At 45.6% G+C, this 24203-nt stretch overlaps 1 protein-coding gene across 4 annotated transcripts in view; it reads left to right on the top strand.

The window, feature by feature from the left end:
* LOC124620272 (calcium-binding protein E63-1) overlaps positions 1-24203 on the top strand; it is a 602105-nt gene that overhangs the window by 120329 nt on the left and 457573 nt on the right. For all 4 annotated transcript variants that reach the window (XM_047146959.1, XM_047146943.1, XM_047146951.1 and 1 more), the window contains one exon: positions 20788-20838. In XM_047146959.1, the coding sequence (XP_047002915.1) occupies positions 20809-20838 (30 nt within the window). In that variant the 5' untranslated portion in view covers positions 20788-20808. The remainder of the gene's footprint in view (positions 1-20787; positions 20839-24203) is intronic.

The following is a 24203-nucleotide window of genomic DNA, read 5'->3' as shown; positions in this document are numbered from 1 at the left end:
GGCTAATGTTGGGCCAACACCATATTGAATTCCAACATTACCGATGGAGGGCGCCACGAACTTATAAGTCATTTTCAGGCAGTCGTCCGGATACTTTTGATCACATAGTGTATACGCTGAAATCCATCCTTCCGACAGTTATATCTTTTTCGAGTTCTTCACAATTTTCATGTAACCGTTTTGCCTTAGCTTCCCTGCACTTTCTATTTGTTTCGTTCCTATGTGACTTGTATGTCTGTTTTCCTGAATTTCCCTGAACATTTTTGTGCTTTCGTCTTTCATCGATCAACTGAAATATATCTACTGTTACCCATGGTTTCCTCGCAATTACCTTCCTTGTACCTATGTTTTTCTTTCCAATTTCTGTGATGGCCCTTTTTAGAGATGTTCATTCCTCGTCAACTCAACTGCCTGCTCTGCTCTTCCTTATCGCAGTATCTACGGCCTCAGAGAACTTCAAGCGTATCTCCTCATTCCTTCGTACTTCCTTGTCCCACTTCTTGGCGGATCGATTCTGCCTGACTAGTCACTTAAATTTCAGCCTACTCTACATCATTACCAAATGGTGCTCTTGGTCTAATTCTGTCCTTAGGTACGCCGTGGAATCCACTACATGATTTCGAAGTCTCTGCGTAACAATGTTGTAATTTAACATCTTCCCGTATCTGCCGGTTTTTTCCACGTATACCTGGTCCTCTTGAGATTCTTGAACAGAGTAATCGCTGTTACAAACTGATATTTATTGCAGAACTCAGTTAATCTTTCTCCTCTTTCGTTCCTGCCACCACGCCCATATTCTCCCGTAACCCTTACTTCTACTACCTCCCCTTCAACCGCATTCCACTTACCCATTATTATTAAATTTTCATCTCCCTTTACGTACTGACTTACACATTCAATATTCTCATATAGTTTCTCTATCTCTTCATCCTCTGCTTGCGACGTCGGTATGTATACCTCAGTTATTGATGTTGGTGTTGGGTTGCTGTCGATTCTGATGAGAACAACCGTATGACTGAACTGCTCACAGTAGCCCACCCTTTCAATTCATAACAAATTCTACTCCCATTTTACCATTTTCTGTTGCTGTTAATATTATCCGATACTCGTCTAACAAGAAATCTTTCTCTTCTTTCCATTCCACTTTACTGATACCCACTATATCTAGACTGAGCCTCTGCGTTTCCCTTTTCATATTTTCTAGCTTCTCTACCACCTACAAATTACTGACATTCAACGGCCCGACTTCTAGAACGTTATCCTGTCGTAGGTTATTCAATCTTTCTCTCGTGGTTACTTACCCCTTCGCCGTCCCCTCCCAGAGATCCGAACGAGGGCCTAGTCCGGAATCTTTTGCCAGTGGAGAGATCATCATGAAATTTTTTTCAATTACAGGTCACATGTTCTGTGGATACGTGTTATGTGTTTGTAACGCAGTGGTTTCCATTGCCTTCTGCATCCTCATGCCGATGGTCATTGCTGATTCTTCCGCCTTTAGGGCAGTTTCCCACCCCAAGGGCACGAGAGTGCCCTGAACCCCTGTCCGCTCCTCCGCCATCTTTGACAAGGCCGTTGGCAGAATGAGGCTGACATTTTATGTCGTAAGTCTTCGGCAGCCGTTACTGGCGATTTTTATTCAAAATTTAAGCAGTTTTTTCTACTGGCTCTTTGGAGCGTCAGAGGCAGGGTGGGAGGGGGTCGCAACCCCTAGGCCCGGCGACTATGTCTCCTCCCTCCCATTCTTGCGATGTGGTCCAAGGGCTGAAATGTTTTGTTAATTTTTATTTATTTATTTTTTGCCACTTACAGGCGCAAAAACACACTTTAAAGATACTAAAGGCCCCATTCAACACATCCACATGTAAAACGGCTCCCATCGTCTAGATTTAACGAATTCACTAACAAAAAATAGCACCCTCCAACTGTCGAGTTCGTGTGTATCCAGATTGGCTTCTCGCTAACTTAAGGATGATATATAGTCTCTTAAGTACATCAGGCATGAACGTAAGACCCTGAACCGTGATCCATTCTCACACTTCACATCTCACACTTGGAATACCCCAGCCAGCCTTCCGACCCGTGATTAGTGAACACAAGCAATTAAAAACACGTTTTCTATATTTCACGTGTCGCCGCTGTTGTAGTGAGTACCAGAAGCCGAAGACATCCTTGTCATGCGCACTCGCCTGTACTCGGTTCACGGCGTTTGTCCGGGCTGTGGGACAGTGTATTTCGTCGGGGAAGAGTAGATCATGAGCTTTGTTTGATTGCCGGGTATGCCGTACGCAATAAAAGGGCCAACATTTACTTCGTGAGAAGCCAATACCCGAAGGCCGTGCCATAAACCAAACAATGCTCGTCGGAGTCGACGAGGGCTCAGTGGGGGAATATCTCGGTGTGTCGACCACAGGTAGGGTGGTACAGACATGGAATGTGGACAATAAATAGCTCAGATAAGAAGAGAAGCTTTTGAAATAAGGTTCTAAAGGTGATTGCTGTAGATTGGATGAGGAGGACTGAAGGGAATTGAGGGAAAAATTATGGGCAACGTCATGAAAAGAAGGGATTGGTAGGTAGTACACATCTGAAACCATCCTCCAAAACTGACGATGGTGTCGGCTGTGCCTTTGTCGTCGGGGCCGTCACCTTTAAATACCGGCTCCTCGACCAATGTTCCAGCTATACGGCCGAGCTTTTTGCTCTCCATCAGGCCGTTCAGTATGCCCGCCGCCACCGCCATTCATCGTATGTACTCTGCTCTGATTCACGCAGCGCTCTTCAGAGCCTTGGAGCTCCCTATCCGGTCCATCCCTTGGTGCAACGGATCCAGCAGTCCTCCCATTCTTTCGCTGATGATGGCTCTCCTGTCAGCTTTCTGTGGGTTCCCGGACATGTAGGAGTGCCTGGGAATGAGGCTGCTGATGCTGCAGCCAAGGCTGCAGTCCTCCTGCCTCGGCCAGCCTCCCATTGTGTACCGTCATCTGACGTTAGTGGGGTTGTTTGTAAGAAGCTTGTGTCGTTGTGGTGGGATACTTGGTCATCCCTTCATGGAAACAAGCTCCGGGCAGTAAAACCGTTCCCAACTGCTTGGACAACCTCCTCCCGACCATCTCGGCGAGAAGAGGTCCTTCTGACCAGGTTGCGGATTGGGCATTGCCGGTTTAGCCACCGCTACCTGCTCTCCGGTGACCCAGCCCCGCAGTGCCCTTGTGGTCAAGCATTAACAGTGCGCCATGTTTTATTGTCGTGTCCCCGCTTTAGTCAATTTCGTGTTGTCCTGTCCCTGCCATCTACTTTACCGGATATTTTAGCTGATGACGCTCGAGCAGCTGCTCGTGTTCTTCGTTTTATAACTTTGACTGGCTTGTCCAAAGACATCTAATTCTTTTGCTTATTTTATCTGCATCTTTGTAAGGACTTTCTGGTGTCCCCCCCTCCCCATGAGTTTTACTAGATTCTATGTCCTCTAACAATTGTGACTGGGCGCTAATGACCTCAGTAGTTGAGCGCCCTTAAACCCCCCCCCCCCCCCCCAAAAAAAAAACAACTGAAGCCATCAACGAATCGTCAGTTTGGTAATGGCGGGAAGTGTGTGAATGGACTGGGGGGAGGGGATAAACTGTAGGGAAGATTAAGGGATGAATTCAGCAATCAGGTTCAGCTGCGTGTCCCTTGAAGCAGATATTCGAAGATGGAGAGACTTGTAAGGGTTAGACCTGCATCAAACCAGTCCCTGAAGACCACAACGAAAAGAAACGTGTGTGCTGAATTGCTTCCGAATTTGAACGAGGCCGTGATAGTATCCAAGATGATCAATGTGAAAGATGCCCGCTAAGTGCGCATACACCAGATACCTTCGAAAATGTTCTTGAAAAGGTGCACGAAATGGTTTTCGAACATAGGCGTACGGAGGTGCGTGAAGTTTGCAAGATTGTAGGGATTTCATAAGAATATGTCGGCAGAATTTTGCACGAAGAATTACACTTGAGGAAGATTTGTGTACTGCAGCTACGCGCGGCGGATCAGAAACGAATTTGAACGACAGTTTCCGAACTGTTTGGCGCGGTTTAGTAGAAATAAAACTGGTTTTCTGCGTCAGTGTGTGAATAAGGATTCACGATAACTCCTTAGAATAAAATCGCCCATCGAAAGAGTGGACAGAAGCCGGTTCTTCAGTTTCAATGAAGTTGAATGTGATATCCTTAGAGCGAAAGGTCGTCGAGTCGGTTTTCTAGCAGCAGAAATTCTGTTTATTAACAATAACTGGGGGATATTATTCTGTCCTTCTGACGCAGCAAAATGCAAAAATTCGACAAAAGGGACCTGATTTGAAGAAGAAAAATTGAGCTTACACACGGACAAAGCAGCTGCCAAGAAAAGCGTCTTGGTAATGGGAAAATTGAAGGATGTGCGCTCTGAAGGGTTGAAACATTCGCGGGAATAGAGTTATCGGAACACTGCTGGATTAATTTTGTTTTTCTCGACTTCGGGGTAGTGTGGATCACGGAAAACAATTATTGCTTTGCTGGATAGTCTTCTTTCCTCCTCCCAGAGCGTCTTCATTCTTTCGTTGAGGTTTCTCCTCCTTTCCTGTGTCCAGATGATCTCGGCCCTTGTACTTTGCTTTTTCCGGAACCGCTTGAAGTTGTCTACCTACCTTCATTCGAAATACCTCTTTACCTCAGATGAAATTTATTAATGTTAAAGAATATTATGTCAACTACCCTACAAAACACGTTTTACTGCAACAGAATTACCACAATTGATAGATATGCACTGCTATCTCTACCAGACTCAGCGCTGTCCGACTTCGTAGCGCGCTAAATTTCAGTGCAACATTACCGTAAGTTGGGCCGCAGCATAGTATACGTCAGTATAAGACATAATGAAAATGAATGCTCCTAAACTAGCTAGTTTTGGTGCTTCCATTTTCGTTATGTCTTATATTTCCTCGTGATGTATTTGGCTGTTTATGGATTGACGTAATACCAACAACTGTTTCAAAAAATATCAATTTATAATGTAATTAAAATATTAGTAATACAGTAAATCTTCATTAGTGGCTGATGCTGAACGTAATTAGTATTCCAGAATGATATTTTCATTCTGCAGCGGAGTGTACGCTGATATGAAACTTCCTGGCAGATTAAAACTGTGTGCCCGACCGAGACTCGAACTCGGGACCTTTGCCTTTCGCGGGCAAGTGCTCTACCTCTAGGAGACGAGATACTGGCAGAAGTAAAGCTGTGAGGACCGGGCGTGAGTCGTGCTTCGGTAGCTCAGATCGTAGAGCACTTGCCCGCGAAAGGCTAAGGTCCCGAGTTCGAGTCTCGGTCGGGCACACAGTTTTAATCTGCCAGGAAGTTTCATAATTAGTATTTGTTATTAAATTATTTCGCTTTGGTGTGTGAACAAGAAGCATCTCTCAAGCAGCTACTTGCACCAACAGCTTCTCCTGTGAATTCGGTCGGCCCTGCTCTTTGCTACAGGGCTGAAACCAGGAATTCCTCCCCTGGCTTGCCTCCATTTCATAACGTTCCAGGACTTCTGTAGGAAACTGCGGCATGGCAACATTATTACTGAACCAATACCTCCAATTTATTCCGCAAAAAACACATAAAATTCATAAAAGTCACCACATGTGCAAATTTAGATGTCGCTCTTGGTATTCGTTCTGATGAGCTTCGAAGGATCTGACCAACAGTTAGAGTGATAGTTTGGACTTTGGGAGCACACTAATGACTTGCAAGCGGGAAGACAGCTGATCTTAGAAAGATTTTACCTTGTATACGCTACCAATGATTATTAATACTCCTGCAGGTTGAATTAGGGTAATGCAACAAACACCTACATCGTATTATGAAATAAGTGAACCAATCCTACCTAAATTCAACCTACACTGGGAGTGTTCATCAGGTCTCACTGAACTGGTCGCTCTTAATTGCCGCGTTATTCGGTCAATCATAAAAACGACCCGGCAGCGCCAGTCTGGTGGGCGCCAGGAAAGCGCCAGAATCGCGACAAAAGTGGAACAGAAAACTCGGTCAAACTTTCCACTCTAAACTGGCCAATCACAGAGCTGTACTTTTTAAGAGGAATGGGAAGCTTGTTGCCTACGGCCCGCTCAGACCACACGGCAGGTGTCAAAAATAGTGCGAGCTACCCTCATTCTGCAATTGTGAACTGCGGAGCTCATTCTTGAAGGGAAATGTGGTAAAAGGATTGTACAAGATGCTGATGCGAAATATAGTGAAATGAAATTGATTTACATTGGTTCCCCAGCCAGTTTTTCTCCCAGCTGTCATTTTATGTGAAGCAAACAGAACCCGAGTAACCTGCCAGATTAATTGAACGTGATTTAAATTTTCCTGATGAATGTTATGTGAAAGGGTGCTAATACAGAACAGTAGGAAACAGTAACGCAACTCCGCTTGAGTAATAGCTAGAAATATGTTAACAATGAAGTCCACACGACTGAACAAGGTACAAAGGCACTGAAATGGGCAGAAAATGTGCCTGGATACGAGAACTTTATTACGTACCGGGAGACAACGCTATGGGAATGAAGGACAGCCGCACACATAAGTAGTCAGAGGATGAGCACAAAATGAAAAATAAAACAGGAAATTGAGTGCGAGCGAGAGAGGTACTAATGATGGCACATGGCAGTTTACTTCAGCGGCGGCGTGCAACCAGTCGATGGGCTGGATGCGACCGTAATTGCGAATTGCCTCAGGAAATCTGGATGAAACGACTACCCGAACTAGCGAGAAGACAAGATCGTTAACTATTTCTCCAAATAACCGAAAATCTTTCATCGACTCTTCTGATGCCTACAGCACTCAGTTAACCTGTCTCAGCATGGCGGCTAAAGGGTATGTCTATGTTGTGTGGAGACTGACTGCAGCAGTCACGGGAATGGCAGAAGAATTCGGCTCGCAGCGAGGTAGAACTCTTGCAGAGGGGATTTTTTAACTCCTCATTTGGACAGTTTTGGCCAGGTTACATAGTTGCATTAAATTACCAGACACTGGCTTCCACTGACGGCGAGAACCTTTACTTTGGCGACTGTCCAATGTATTCGTACACGAAGAAGCGTTGAAACTTCACACAAAGGACTCCCTTACAATAGAAAACAGCATCTTGGCGAAAATTACTAACTTATGAAGTAACTGCAATTACGACCAGCAACAACGATGGACTATACCTCTACACGTGCGTATCATTACTGTCTACCTGGTATCTCGTTCGCCCACACAACTCACATAAAATTGCGAATTGAATTATTGTCAAAATTGATTGGTATTATTGCCATGCTCAAAAACTGTTAATCTCTAATTAACATAATTTTGGTGTGGTGATAATATTTTGGCACTCCTCGATAATGTTGAGCGATTCATTCCACGGACAACTCACCAAGGCTTCGTGACACACTGTAAAGAAAGTGTTGGCCCACCTTACTGATCGACTTCTAGCAATGAGTCTGACATACAGTGTTATGCCACAGTGGGAGCTCACTTTTTTATAAACACACACACAGAGGGAGAGAGAGAGAGAGAGAGAGAGAGAGAGAGAGAGAGAGAGAGAGAGAGAGAGAGACAGAGAAAAGTGGAACTGGCATTTGTGTAGTGACCATCTGAAAAAGTTGCCTCATGCGGAAGGGTCAACTGCTACCGAGAACTCACAGGGTGAGACTACACCATGCTGTTCATACACATGAGATGTGGGTGAGGCAGTAGATAGAAAGTTTTGAAGGGTAGACGTTTACAGCAGAGGGGGAAAAAATTTTACACCATTGCATATAAGTGTTAGCGCTACTGGCATATTACGCTGCAGCATCGACAGCTCGTGCATAGCTGCAAGGACAATGGGCAACGCAAGTTGTTGCTGGACATGGTCGATGTCTCCTGGGCCAACCGCAGTGGTCTCACTACTGTGAAATGCCGAAGTCGTCATCAGAGTGTTTAGTTTGATAATAAAACCGGTCATCCAGTGTAGATTGTAGTGAGGATTTTATCAGCTTCCCAATGAAGCGGTGGTCTCATTACTGTAAAGGAGGTGGCTTACAAAATACTCGTTCGACCTATACTTGAGTATTGCTCATCAGTGTGGGACCCGTACCAGGTCGGGTTGACAGAGGTGATAGAGAAGATCCAAAGAAGAGCGGCGCGTTTCGTCACAGGGTTATTTGGTAAGCGTGATAGCGTTACGGAGATGTTTATCAAACTCAAGTGGCTGACTCTGCAAGAGAGACGCTCTGCATCGCGGTGTACCTTGCAGTCCAGGTTTCGAGAGGGTGCGTTTCTGGATGAGGTATCGAATATATTGCTTCCCCCTACTTATACCTTCCGAGGAGATCACGAATGTAAAATTAGAGAGATTCGAGCGCGCACGGAGGCTTTCCGGCAGTCGTTCTTACCGCGAACCATACGCGACTGGAACGGAAAAAGGGAGGTAATGCAGTGGCACGTAAAGTGCCCTCCGCCACACACCGTTGGGTGGCTTGCGGAGTATAAATCTAGATGTCGATGTAGAAAGCCTGCTGTTAGACGGCATAGGCATAGCTGACAGAGCCAGTCACATTTGTTCATACACACGCCGAGTCAGCTGCCCCCACCTGTGCGTTTTATGCGACCCACAGTACGTCTGTATCAGGAGCGGAACTCGGACAGGCGACAGGACGTAAGCGAGACAAGTTTCCTCTCAGAGTTCTGGTCGACTGTTATCAAACGGAATCATACTTTAAAAAAATACAAGTTTGGATTGGCCATGAGTTACGCGACATTTTTGGACAAGCATATTTCTTCTGCCATGTTTATCCAAGTGTCTCCAGTCTTTCTTTGTGTAATTAGCGGTGTAGTCATACAGGTTTTTTGATGTCTCTGCAAGTTTATTCCTGTTATAGTACTAAATCTTTTGTAACTGGTTCAGGGACATTGCCTTATAAAGCTTGTTTCACCATCGGAAACAACGAAATTAACGGGAGATATCAAAGTGCGAAGTGTGGAAGCAACAAAAATGGTTCAAATGGCTCTGAGCACTATGGGACTTAACATCTGAGGACATCAGTCCCATAGAACTTAGAACGACTGAAACATAACTAACCTAAGGACATCACTCACATCCATGCCCGAGGCAGGATTACAACCTGCGACCGTAGCGGTCGCGCAGTTCCAGACTGAAGCGCCTAGAACCGCTCGGCCACACCGGCCGGCTGGAAGCAACAACTTTCCAATATACAACCCAATGTAAGAATTAATATATGACAAAATTCGTACAATAGGTCTAAGATGTCTTCGTATAATTTATCAGTTGTTTCGCAGCATTTTAACATTGTGCTTCACATCTCCAGACCAAACTGGCCACTAAAATCGTTCTGTCATGTGGCGTTACCTAAAACGACGGCAGTAGGGGCAGCTGACTCACGCTGCATATGTATATAGGGACTCCACGTGTCGTGTTGTCTGCATATCTGACATTGAACGTGCCACAGGTTGTCAGCTTTCCCTACGAAAGACTGTTTTTAGACAATATTGTTTTCACCCACAGTCGTAATCAAATGGTTCAAAGGGCTCTCAGCACTATGGGACTTAAGCTCTGAGATCGTCAGTCCCCTAGAACTTAGAACTACTTGAACCTAACTAACCTAAGGACATCACACACACCCATGCCCGAGGCAGGATTCGAACCTGCGACCGTAGCCAGTCGTAATCATAATTGCTCAGACTGAGGATGAACAGGTGTTTTGAATGCTTCGAATTCATGTACAATCAGTGTGGTGAGTTCCTTGAATATCTCCAGGGAGTCTCTTGGCGGAATTCATTGTGCACGAGCATGATGCGTATGTATCGTAGAGGGTTGCTCATAAGCCATAGAACCTTGGTCTTAATCAGCATCAGAGTCGCAGTTGAGTCGAAGGAGCATATCCTGAGAATGGAGTTGGGTATGTGTTCAGCGGTCTAATGACAGTTATGTAGAGTCTCCTATTTAGAGCATTTTGTCTGTCAGATTTTCTCGAACCTCAAGAGTTCTCGCTTGGCGACGTATTGTATGCGGTCCCGCAAGCCCGTTTCAGGTCCAGCGAGACATTGAGGTCCTTACGGCGATCCTCGCAACGAAAATTATCCATCGCTCCTTCTGAGGCGACAAAAGTCTTGGGATAGCGATATGCACTAATACAGATGCGTTAGTTTCACGTACACGAGATATAAAAGGGCAGTGAACTGGACGAGCTATGGTTTGTACTCAGGTGATTCATGTGGCGAGGTTTCCGACGCGAAAATGGCCGCACGACGGAAATTAGCACACTTTGAACGCGGAATGGTAGCTGGAGGTAGACGCATGGTGCATTACATTTCGGAAATTGTTAAAAATCCACAGTACCAAGAGTGTGCGGAGAATACCGAATTTCAGGCGTTACCTCTCACCATGGACGCCGCAGTGGCCGACGGCCTTCACTTCATGAGAGCAGTTGCGTTTGCCTGCAGTTTTCAGTGCTAACGTAGAAGCAACACTACGTGAAATACGACGAACGAATCAGTTAGAACAGCGCCGCGAAATGTGGCGCTAATGGGCTGTGGCAGCAACGGCCGACGCGAGTGCCTTTTCTGACAGCGTGATATCGCTTCAAGTGGGTTCTTGGCCATATCGGTTGGACTCCAGCGGAAAACTGTGGCCCGCACAGAAAAGTTCCGAGATCCGTTGGTAAGAGCTGGTAGTAGGATTCGAGTGTGGCGCAGACCCCACGAAGCCATGGATCCAAGTTGTCAACAAGACACTGTGCAAGTTGGTGGTGGCTCCATAATGTTGTGGCCTGTGTTTACATGGAATGGACTGCGTCCTCTGGTCAAATTGAATCGATCATTGACTGAAAATGGTAATGTCCAGCTACACGGAGGCCATTTGTAGACATTCTTGGACTTCACGTTGCCAAAGGACGATGGAACTTTCAGGATCAGATTCCGCCAGTTATTTGTACTTGGTTTGAAAAACATTCTGGACGATTCGATCGAATGATTTGGACGCCCTGATCGCCCGAGTTGAATCCCATCGAGCATTATGTGACGTAATCGAGAGGTGAGTTCGTGTGCAGAATCCTGTACTGGCAACACATTCGCAATTATGAACGTCTATATAGGCAGCATGGCTCAAGATCTCTGCAGGGGACTTCCAAAGGCTTGTTGAGTCGATGCCACCCTGAAGTGCCAGACTATGCCGGACGAAAGGAGGTCCGACGCGACGTTAGGAGACATCCCACGGCCCTTGTCAACGCACTCTGTATGACGTAAGGCAGTCGTCAGCGAGACTGCAGGTGCAGTTCCCTCCTCTGTGCTATCACAGCTGCCACCAACTCCCTCCATCTGTAGTGGAGTAGCGACACATGTAAGGTGCCTAATTGTGTGTCGCCACGTGAAAGCTACGGTCGCAGGTTCGAATCCTGCCTCGGGCGTGGATGTGTGTGATGTCCTTAGGTTAGTTAGGTTTAAGTAGTTCTAAGTTCTGGGGGACTTATGACCACAGCAGTTGAGTCCCATAGTGCTCAGAGCCATTTGAACCATTTTTGAGCCACGTGAAAGCAAAACACACAGTTACTTATCTCCCCGTCTGTCGTCTTCAGGTGATGTCGTCATCTCAACAGAGACGTAGCATGACGATCTGGAGTGCCGTTCTCTTACTGTGAGGCTTTAATGGAACTGCCAAGATACAGGACGAGGCTCCATCTTACTGAACTTATGAAGACTGTAATTTAACGGGAAGCTATCATGTTTTTAATAAGCAAAGTCTGCATCGATTTGGTGTAGTAATACGTTGACCTGTACGAATCACACGCAAAGAAACTAATCGTTTTTATCGTTAAATAAACAAGTCTTCCTCGTTTTTAAACAGAGTACCAAATGTTGTTAAGATATCACAAATCAAATGACATTTTCCTAAACACGATTATACTCTGCACTGCTCGCAGATTCGCGATCTTAGAGGCGCACTGCAATCCGTGCAATCTATTAGGCACTTCGACTAACGACTGAAATGTTTGGCGCGAACCTCTACTACGGCTCTTTCTGCTTGCTCCAATGTTTTCTAAAAATTGGTTATGAAATGATGTTTTGTGTATGTGATGACAGCACAGCATTAAAAGTTTTTCCTATGTTGTTCAAAAAAGGTTCAAATGGCTCTGAGCACTATGGGACTTAACTTGTGAGGTCATCAGTCCCCTAGAACTTAGAACTACTTCTGCCTAACTAACCTAAGGACATCACACACATCCACGCCCGAGGCAGGATTCGAACCTGCGACCGTAGCGGTCGCGCGGTTCCAGACTGTAGCGCCTAGAACCGCTCTGCCACACCGGCCGGCTCTTCAGAAATGCTTTTCTTGCCATTGCCTGTCTACATTTTATATCCTCTCTACTTTTCCTATATTATTGTAAAATAATCTGAATTCTAATTCAGTAATAATTAATAAACGAAAATAAGAGTTTTGGGCGGAGTTTAAGCGGGGAATGGGAACAAAAGTCGATTGAGTTGGCGCAATTTCCCACGATAGGTGTAAGTGTACAGTATAGCATCTGTCACTCTGCCGTACGTCACACATCAGCTACTGTCTCTTCGTTCGACTTACATGTGAAATGTGTTGGCAAGGTGTGGGTAGCGTGCTCGGTCTGCAGCGTTGATATTTGTAATGGCGAGCAGAAGACGCGGTGCCAGCGGATGCCTCGTCAGCTGGCCGCGCAGCTGCTGCCCCGCCCTTCCGTCGCAAGGTGCCCTCCGTGCCTCTCGGCGTGACACGCAGGCCCTCCGCAATAGTCACCGACGCGCGGCTCCCGCCCAATCCGTTATCCGCGACTTGTTGTTGTGCCGCTAATAATACCCGATCCGCGCACTATATTTAAGCTGCACAGCATTGCCAAAGAATGGGCCACGTGGGCTGCGACACAGCACCCATTCTCGACGTCGCTATTCACTAAACTGTCGAGCAAAGTACTTTGCCATTCAGACCAGAACTAATGGGCAGGCTGTTTATTTTCCACGGCGCAAGTGTCCTGCACGAAATGGGAACCAGTCGTAAGCGTCGGGAATAACAATGGATACGAGGAAACACAGAGGTCATCTCCCCTGTGAGAGGTACAAAACATGAACTGTTTCTTTTTAACGTCCGCCTCCATTGCTGAGTGGTCAGCGCTCTTGACTGCCATGCGGAGGACCCGTGTTCAGTTCCCGCTGAAGCCAGGGATTGTTTCTTGGTGCGGGAACTAGAGTGGGGTGCACTCAGCCTCGTGATGCCGACCGAGGAGCTGCCTGAGTGAGAACTAGCGGCTGCGAGGCCTGGAAAGCCGGCGACGTCAGAGCAGGGAGAGAGAGCGGTCTGCTGAACCCACGCCCCTCTACACAGCATGGCAGGGAATGACACGGCGGTCAGTCGATGTCGCTGGTGCTCTGGGCCTAATCATGAGTTTAGCTTTTTATTTTCTTGATATAACTTACCGGCATTTAAGAACAAAACTATTGTAATTCATTTGTAACGTATTGTTCATTGTCGTTTTTGTGGTCCAGTTCTAAATATACATTAATTGAACATTGACGTAGTACAGGAAGCTGAAAAAGAGAGAGAGAGACGGAGAAGGTGATATATAAGTGCGTCTGCTAAACTCATCCCCTCGAAAATTTCTCACCTTCATACATCCTCTGTGTTACCACAGATGGCCGGCCTGTGTGGCCGAGCGGTTCTAGGCGCTTCGGTCTGGAACCACGCGGCTGCTACGGTTGCAGGTTCGAATCCTGCCTCGGGCATGGATGTGTTTCATGTCCTTAGGTTACTTAGGTTTAAGTAGTTCTAACTGTAGGGGACTGATGACCTCAGATGTTAAGTCCCATAGTGCTCAGAGCCATTTTACCACAGATGACGTTTCAATGATCTCATTTGTACTAAGATCGCAGTACACGCGAGGTGCCTATTTGCTTCCACCGCCCTGAATGGAATACATAAATTCTGATTAATGTTCACCAGCTTGCAGCAGTCTTCTGTAGTTGTTATCCCCTGCCCAGAAACCAGCACGTAGGTCGTGAATCCATTATATTGAGGCTGTAGCAAACTCTCAGTGAGGAACTCATACTGGATGAATAATTAAATTTTCAATAATGGGATTTCCGCGATCGTTCTTCAAATAAAAATATGGCATTTTAGTCTCTGATCGCTATTTTTTATTTTCAATGACCGGTTTCAGGCTAGCTGCCCATCTTCAGATCATATATTGTAGTTACTGCCCATCTTCAGATCATATATTGCAGTTACAGAGTAACTTGTCAGTACAGCACCATAGGTTCACTGTCATAACCCCAGTCTTTCCACTTTGATGAAAACAAAACAACGAACTGCGTATTTGCGTAATTATAATCAAATTCTCTTCCGTTACACACCCAAATAACCAGAGATTGCTAATTAAGTCTAAACTGATACCGACCGCGGCAGACAAACATGTCTGTCCTCCGAGACTGCCGAACCACCTCTGATGTTACAGACGAACCACTTCGCCCGCCATCTAAGTTAGGCGCGATCCGAAGATCTCAGAAGTGCTTCGTCTACCTTTACGTTTACCAACTATTTATTATTCTGCTGTTTAAATAATGGAATGATCGCCTGCTATTGAGAGATCCTTTTCAATGAAATTCAAGTAAATTCACTGTTTAGTTTTTCTAATATTAATAGCAGAAGTTTATCATTTTGGCGCGCTACGTGCGAACGTAGCAGCCAGTTGCAGAGAAGAACTACAATTTAGGCTGTCTTTCTCACGATACCCGTACCGACCAGCCGTCTGTCAGTACATCAACTGCATTACGTCATCTTGCCACCCGCTGCCTTCTCAACTGCTCTAAGAAGAGCTTCCTGTAGTTGAATATGATGATTGTAAAGCCAGAATTATTATACTTGAATGTGATGGTTATAAAACCAGAAAGATTACAATAATAGATACCATCACCTAGCAACTACGTTTACAGTTCATTTCATCTGACATTTTTTGCACGTAGTTTGTTATGCACTTACCAGTGCTACTAGTATTTTGTAGTCTGACCAGATATCGAATACCTACAATTTTCCGGCTGATTAAATCTTTCTGTCGAACCGGGATTCGAACTCGCAACGCCGCCTTTGGTGCGCAATGCCCTTAGAGTCTCAACTATCCAGTCACGCATCACAAGTCGCCGTCACAGGTTCACTTCTGTCAGTAACCACCTGTTACCAAAACTTCGCAGTTCTTTTGCAAACCTTAAGGGACCAACACTCGTGGAACAAAAGGTACTGCGGAGAAATGGCTTAGATGCAGCCTAGACGATTGTTTCCAGAGACTCGCTACGGCACACAGTTTTAATCTGGAAGGGAGTTTTCAAAATAGTGCAAACTCTGCTGCAAATAAAGTTTCTTACTGGTATCTTGCAACAATATGTTTTGATATCTATATTTTCGAATATGTATTTCTTCTCATTTTTTGGTTTGGTTTTATGTCCAGGATTCTTAATACAGCTGTCAACCGAACCCACGAAATGTTTAAGTGTTATTAAAACATTGCAAACCATACTGAACTGCTGTCTAAATATTATACTGAAGATTTACGGTAAAATAATATTTACCTTCTGAGCAATAACACGGACATTTCGAATGGCATTTAATATTAATTGAAGTGAGAAATGAAATGTTTAACTATCAACTATAATATAATTTTCATCGCATCACTTTCAAGGAAAACACCTCTCTAGTAATTACGTTACTCATCCCCTAGTGTCATTCACGGAAGGTTTTTACGGATCGTTGTAACAGTTATCTTGTGCGCTTTACTATTTGGAGATCTCTCTCTACGGCGTTATGATGGCGGTAGTGCGCTGTGAAGTACTGTGCGAGTGCAGAGGGTGTATTTTGACTTTTTAGCGGCCTTAAGTGTTCTGAGTATCTTAGTGTATGCATTCACAATTAGTCAAAGCTGTTACTAATCTTCTCCAAAGCTTCTTCTACACCACTTTTCTTGGCGATTCTATGCCACGTCAAAAGTTCGCACAGCAATCTCCAAACTCACTATGGTTGCTCTCGCGAAGTTCACTGGAGTCTGGAAGCAAATGGTTCAAATGGCTCTGAGCACTATGGGACTTAACTTCTGAGGTCATCAGCCCCCTAGAAATTAGAACTACTTAAACCTAACTAACCTAAGGACATCACACACATCCATGCCCGAGGCAGGATTCGAACCTGCGACCGTAGCGGTCGTGCGGTGCCAGACTGTAGCGCCTAGAACCGCTCGGCCACCCCGGCCGGCAGTCTGGAAGCAGAACAGCGAGGTCGGTCCCGCGTCTTGCGAGACGAGAGCTGTCGGGGCCGGCCTGTACGTACAGCGCTGGTCATTAATAAGACCGGCCAACTGCAGGGACTGGAAAAGGGGGGAAAAAATTCGTGCTTGAACTTAAATGCAGACACTAGCGAAGCCTGCAGGTTGCGCTGTTGTGTTTCACCACGAACGGCACCTGTGCTGTGCCCGCAACACGTTTCAAGTGTCAGTCGTGATCAGAAGACTGTTTTGTGGAGTCGTCAGTGCATTTTGTCGTAACTAAGTGGATTCGAACGTCGACAAACTGGTCGTGCTCGTGTGGTAGGTGCTTCTGTATCCAAGGCAGCCGAAGTGCTCGGTGTTCCAAGAGGCACAGTATCGAAGGTTTATACCGCATACAGGGAAACCGGGAAAACATCATCCGCTAAGTCACGACGCGGATAAAAACATTTGTTCAGTGATGGCGTCGAAGGATAATTGAAGAAGACTGTGACGAATAGCCGTCCGGTGTGGCCGAGCGGTTCTAGGTGCTTCAGTCTGGAACCGCGCGACCGCTACGGTCGCAGATTCGAATCCTGCCTCTGGCATGGATGTATGTGATGTCCTTAGGTTAGTTAGGTTTAAGTAGTTCTAACAAGGGAACCTCCCCATCGCACCCCCTTCAGATTTAGTTATAAGTTGGCACAGTGGATAGGCCTTGAAAAACTGAACACAGATCAATCGAGAAAACAAGAAGAAGTTGTGTGGAACTATGAAAAAAATAAGCAAAATATACAAACTGAGTGTCCATGCGCAAGATAGGTAACATCAAGGATAGTGTGAGCTCAGGAGCGCCGTGGTCCCGTGGTTCGCGTGAGCAGCTGCGGAACGAGAGGTCCTTGGTTCAAGTCCTCCCTCGAGTGAAAAGTTTACTTTCTTCATTTTCGCAAAGTTATGATCTGTCCGGTCCTTCATTGACGTCTCTGTACACTGTAATAAGTTTAGTGTCTGTGTTTTGCGACCGCACGGCAAAACCATGCGATTAGTAGACGAAAGGGCATGCCTCTCCAATGGGAACCGAAAACATTTGATCGCAAGGTCATAGATCAACCGATTCCTCCACCGGAAAACACGTTTGATATATTCTATACGACACTGGTGACGGCATGTGCGTCACATGACAGAAATATGTTGTCGTCCCACCTAACTTGTAGACTTGGCGAATGGATAAAAAGATTCTTCTACCTTGCCCGATTTACGTTTTCTTGTGGATGTGATAATCACTCCCAAAAAAGTGATGAAAACATAAGAGTTTGTCACATAAATTGCAACAAATGAATGCAACAGTTTCACAGTCGCACAGTTTTCCCTGTGCTCTGTCAAAACATATGTTTTTAACGTATTCAAATTTTTCCGTGTGTAGACCGTCAAATCCGGCGTATGTCCAAGCAAATCTGAACATGTCCTGGAATTTTGGAGAGCAAAGTTGATTATGTGTGAGTGCCAGAACTTTGATAATTGTCTGAAAATAAAAAATTAAACTTTTACTCGAGGGCAGACTTGAACCAAGGACCTCTCATTCCGCAGCTGCTCACGCTAACCACGGGACCACGGCGCTCCTCCGCTCGCAGTATCCTTGACGTTGCCTATCTTGCGCATGGACTACTCAGTTTGTATATTTTGCTTATTTTTTTCATAGTTCCACACAACTTCTTCCTGTTTTCTCGAATGCCCTGTGTTCAGCTTTTCAAGGCCTATCCACTGTGCCAACTTATAACTAAATCTGAGCCGGCCGAAGTGGCCGTGAGGTTAAAGGCGCTGCAGTCTGGAACCGCGAGACCGCTACGGTCGCAGGTTCGAATCCTGCCTCGGGCATGGATGTTTGTGATGTCCTTAGGTTAGTTAGGTTTAACTAGTTCTAAGTTCTAGGGGACTAATGACCTCATCAGTTGCGTCCCATAGTGCTCAGAGCCATTTCAACCATTTGAACTAAATCTGAGGGGGGTGCGATGGGGAGGTTCCCTTGTAAGTTCTAGGGGACTGATGACCTCAGATGTTAAGTCCCATAGTGCTCAGAGCCATTTGCACCATTTTTGTGACGAATATAAGAGGACGGCAACTGCAAAAATCAATGCAGAACCCTGGTATCAGCGCCGGCCGCGGTGGTCGTGCGGTTCTAGGCGCTTCAGTCCGGAACCGCGCGACTAATACGGTCGCAGGTTCGACCCCTGCCTCGGGCATGGATGTGTGTGATGTCCTTAGGTTAGTTAGGTTTAAGTTGTTCTAGGGGACTGATGACCTCAGATGTTATGTCCCATAGTGCTCAGAGCCAACCCTATCAGCACCAAAATAATACGAAGGGAGAAGCAGGGAAATGCGGGATGGAACTGAAAAACCAAATAGCAAAGCAAAACAAATAGTCGTAACAGGCAAACGGAGTGCCGAAGCCATAATACCTGGACTGTCGAACGATGAAAAAACGTCGTTTGTGTGGATGCGTCTTGCTTTACACTGTTTCCAACTTCTGGCACGGTTTACGTCTCAAGAGTGAAATCGTCGGGGGGACTGGTGATGATTCGCGCATCCATATCGTCTTATTCCGTGGACCCCATGGCTACTTTGCAATGTCGCATTACTGCTGAGGATTAGGGGATCATTTTGGGTGATCAGGTCTACCCCATGCTACACTGTTTTCCCCCAATGGCGATGCTGTGTTCCGAGACGACAGGGCTCCTTTTTATACAGCTCGCGTGGTCCAGAAATGGTTTTGTGAATTGCTGTTGTTGTTCTTCTCCTTCTTCTTCTTCTGGTTTCTATCCGCTCCGGATGTTGGCAACCATGTTGGCAGTGCTTTTCCTGTCACTTGCAGCTCTAAACAGCTCTGTAGATGTTTTCCAGGTCCACGTTCTGATGTTCTTAAGCCAGGCTGTTCTTCTCTTTTTCCTTTCAGGATGGTCTGCATGGTATGGTATCTGTCGTTGTTCCGCATGATGTGTCCCAGCTACTGGATCTTTCTTGCTTTCACGGTGGCCGGTACTTCTTTTTCTTTCTTCATTCTTGGTACAACCTCGACATTTGTGACATGCGCTGTCCACGGTATTCTTAACACTCTCCTGTATAGCCACTTCTCAAAAGCCTCCAACGGCTTACCCTACGATTCTGTCACAGTCCCCCGACGATTCTCCCAGAGTCCATGTTTCAACAGCATATAAAGAGGGCGAGTTGTTGCAGTGACCAAATCTTAGTATTATTGTAGCTGTGTGGTCTACTCTGGAGGGAAAGGTGGGTGATCGCTATTTTGCAGGAAGAATAGTATCACATTTCACAGAAAAGCATCCAGTATCTGCATTTTTCCACTTTGAGACGACTGGAAGCTGTTTTGAATGCGAGCGTGTTACCTACACAGTATTAGGTATGTCAGTGTGTCCTGTTTGTGGTGCTTCCATATTTTTTGTCGCTACATACCTTCCTATTCAGCATCACCATTACTTATCTGAAAACAACCATTCCGAGGTCGTCGACAGCAGCGATGTTCCGGCACTTCAGCGGTCATGCAGAATTTCGCTATTCGTGTGCGCCACATGATCGCCAATGACGACAGGCGTATCACACATGTTGTAAACTAAATCCGAATATTTGTAGTGACGTTTACATGTTGAATAAAGTGTGTGTACGCCGTAGTTTGTAACTAATTTATGTTCTTTGTCATGTAATTCAATAATTGTCAGCTTGTAGGCTGAACAGTGAATTCCAAAACTGGATGTGGAAACGTGGAACCGACTATGAAATGACCTAGAGGTGGGCATAACCCCCCCAAACCGGATGGGATTTAGATGTACCACCTTCAGTTGTGACTGGTAGCCGATTTTATTCAACATGAAGGAAAAATCATGAAGTTCAAGAGCATTCATTACGGAAAAAATGCACTCATCCTTGTTATGAGATATCTCTTTCATGTGCAGTTTCTTCGTTTAGGGTATAATTCGTCGGCTAAAGCTGGATCTGGACTGACGACTTGTGGAACCCATTACAGGGTATACGAAAATTTAATCTTCCTCTGGTTTCCCACGCTTGCGTGGTTTCCATCTGTAAATAAAGGGGGTTACGTTTTCTTATCTGTTTCTTAGATATGCTTCTTCATTTGGTTCGCTACTTTGGTATGCAGCAGGAGTGCAACGCACTTTCTCTGCACTTCTACACCGTGTGCAAACGTAGACTGCCCAATTACAAACATGCCATTTGATGCGAGTTATGTCAACCAGTAGGTACTGGGAGATGAAGGAGCTTGCACAGGATAGATTAGCATGGAGAGCTGCATCAAACCAGTCTCAGGACTGAAGACCACAACAACAACAATGTTAACTGCTGCACGCTGTTTCTCTAATTTTGCTTAAAATGTTATTAATTGGTCAACAGTAGTTACATTTGTTTGTATGTTTTTACTGAATGTTTTCAGGTGTGAGAAGTGGTAAACAATCGTTGGTTTCCTTTTGTTGCAGCGCCGTCAGAGTCTGAGCGCCATGGCCCACAGGAAGCGGAGCTTGCCACGGGTACGTACCGGCAGCGCGTACGAGTAGCTCCACGTGTAGGCGCTGAGCGCGACGAATGTTTGGACAGAAAAACTTTGTGTGAAGCGGCAACGTTCCATAGTCGCGACACCGCGTACACAAGGCGCGTCCAGAAAGTTCGTTCCGTTTGGTAATTTAAAAAAAATAAAGGAGTACAGATACAGGAGAACCATCTATTGAAAAAAAACTACTTATCTTAAACTATCTTTTCGTATGACTACGACCATTTTGTAGGCACTTGTCGTACCGTGGCACTAATTTTCCTTCCTGATGGAACATTACCGCCTTTGTTGCTGTCGACTATGTGTTAGCATGTTCTGTGCTGTCGTCTTCGTTGTTGCGTTGTTGACGACCAAGGAAAGGATTCAGGTGCAAAAATAGATGAAAGTCGGTCAGGGAGAGGTCAAGGCTGTGCAGAGGGCAGTCAAAAATGGCTTTAAACTGTTTCTACAGCGCCGAAAGAGTTATCTCTTGTTCGCAGTGTGAGATAGCGCGTAGTTACGGATCAAAGCAAAATCGTTTGAGCTTTCCGTGTCTCTTATTATGCGAGGGTTGACTGAAAAGTAATGCCTCCATCTTGGTAACTCTTCAACAGTTGGCAGCATTGGTATGCGCCAGGTACTGGCTTGTTCCGTAGCCTCTTCTCTACAGTTTCAGTTGTTGGGAAGTCTTAGCATTGAACGGTTGTGTTGTTACAGTGTAAAGTATGGAACCACGCGCAGACGGTCGGTCAATGTGATTTAAGCAACGTGCAGTCATTGAATTCTTGACAGCAGAAGGTGTCACCCCAAAGGAGATTCATCAGAGAATGAAAGCAGTTTATGGTGATGTGTGTTGATGTGAGTACTGGGTGTCGTTGGGCGAGTAACTTTAAAGATGTTGAGGGGGGAACACCTGACGTGCGTGTCAAACAAAGAGTTGGACGTCATGTGACAGCAGCCACCGAGTTTCACAAGAAAAATGCCGACAGATTGATTTAGGACGATCGTCGTATCACTCAGAGAGAACTTGCAAGCACAGTCGGATTTCAAAAGAAAGTATGGTTCACATTATTGCTTTGCTTGGCTATAGGAAGATCTGTGCACGATGGGTATCCCGGATGGTGACTCATGAAATGAAAGCGCACAGACTTGAAATTCACCAGGAAACCCTCTCCCGTTACGAGAATGAAGACACACAGCACTCACATCAACACTGCTTTCACTCTCTGATGAATCACCTTTGGGGTGACACCTTCTGCTGTCAAGTATTCAATGACTGCACGTTGCTTAAATCGCATTGACCGACCGTCTGCGCAGGGTTCCATACTTTACACTGTAACAACACAACCGTTCAATTCTAAGGCTTCCCACCAACTGGAGCTGTAGAGAAGAAGCTACGGAACAAGCCAGTAACTGCTACATACCAATGCTGCCAACTGTTGAAGAGTTACGAAGGCGGAGTCATTGATTTTCAGTCAATCCTCGTATATTGCGCGATGCACTCTCATAAGCGCCTCACAGCATACATTTGCACTGAAACTTATTGGCGCACATTCCTTAGCAGAGTGAAAATTTCATTCTAGAAACAATTGCATTGATTGTTTCACTTCGCTGTAATAATCCAGCAGTAGAATGCTCTCTCCATCCCAAAACACGGCATACAAGACTTTTTGCGGTGTCAAAATTTGCTTGGCTTACATCTGCATCTACATCTACATACATATTCCACAAGCCACCGTACAGAGCAAGGCGGGGGTACCATGTATCACTTCTAGCTATGCCCTTTCCTGCTCTACTCGCAAACAGAGCGAGAGAAAAACGAATGCCTCCGTACGCCCCCTAGTTTTTCTTGCCTTATCTTGGTGGTCCTTATGCGAAATTTACGTTGGCAGCAGTGGAATCGTTCTGCAGTCACCCGCAAATGCCGGTTCTCAAAATTTTCTCATTAGTGTATCGCGAAAAGAACGCCGTATTCCCTACAGGGATTCTCATTTCAGTTGACGAAGCATCTCCGTAATACTCGCGTGTTGATCGAATCTGACTGTTACGAATCTAGCAACACACCTCCGAGTTCCTTCTACGTTCGTGTTTAATCCGACCTGGTGTGAATACCAAACATTCGAGCAGTAATCAAGAACGGGTCGCACTGGTGTTCTCAACGTTGTTTCCTGTATAGATGAACCAAATTTTCCTAAAATTCTCCTAACGAACCGTAGTCGACCATTCGCCTTTTCTACCACCGTCCTTACGTCCTCGTTGCATTTCATCTCGCTTTACAACGATAGTCCCAAATATTTAATCGACGTGACTTTGCCGAGCAGCAGACCACTGTTGCTGTGTTTCAACGTTACGTGATTATTTTTTCCTACACGGCTGCGTTAGCTTACGTTTTTCTACATTTAGAGTAAGTTGCCGTCCGTCACACCAAATAAAATATTGCTCTAAGTCATCCTGAATCGTCCTACAGTGACTCAACGACTGCACTTTCCCGTACACCACAGAATCCATCATCAGCAAATGACCGCAGACTGCTGCCCGCCCTGTCCACTTCGCTGGGGCTCTCCTGACGATACCGCCGTCTCTGATCAACACTCGCCGTCGAGGTCGACATTCTGGGTTCTGTTACTTAAGTCATTGAGTCACTCACGTATATCAGAACCTATGCTGTATCAGAATCTATGCTATGTGCTCGTACCTTCGTTAGTGGTCTGTAGTTGGGCACAGTGTGAAATGATTTCTAGAAATCTAGGAATATGCAATCATCCTGTTACCCTTCATCCATGGTTCGCAGGATACCGTGTGAGAAACGGGCAAGCTGAGTTTCGGACAAGCAGTGCTTTCTAAATCGGTGCTGATTTGTGCGCAGAAGCTTTGTGTTTCAAGGAAATTCATTGCATTTGCACTTCGAATACGCTCAATATAGCAACCGATGTTAAGGGTATTGCTATATAATTTTCCGGGTCCTGTCTTTTACCTTGTTTTACCGGGTGATTTTTTTCCACCGTGTACAAACTCTAGGGATTGATCGATAAGAGCATACGGAACAAAAAATATCTAATGAACGTACGGCAGGAAGTGCATGGTTTCCATGCTAGAGACCATTTAATCAATCATACTTTGCTACAGGGACTGCAGTCTAATAAGCGCTGTACGGTGGAGCCAGAGTTACAGTGTGCTTGCTTCCCTCCTACAGGGTGGTACTGTTCCTCACACGTCGTGCCGTAGCGCCCTCTACTGCCGTAGTAACTGATAACGTCGCCTCCGATTCACGTCTCTTGCTGACTCACCTCGTAGTGGATGAGAGACAGCGTTCTACACAACGGTTCTGTTTCGAACCGAGAGCTTGCCGACTTGGTGTTTACTTAG

Source organism: Schistocerca americana, chromosome 1 (genome assembly GCF_021461395.2).
Source record: "Schistocerca americana isolate TAMUIC-IGC-003095 chromosome 1, iqSchAmer2.1, whole genome shotgun sequence".
In the NCBI taxonomy this organism is placed as follows: domain Eukaryota; kingdom Metazoa; phylum Arthropoda; class Insecta; order Orthoptera; family Acrididae; genus Schistocerca; species Schistocerca americana.
Note: the sequence above shows the minus strand (reverse complement) of the source record. Positions and strands in the feature narration are given on the sequence as shown.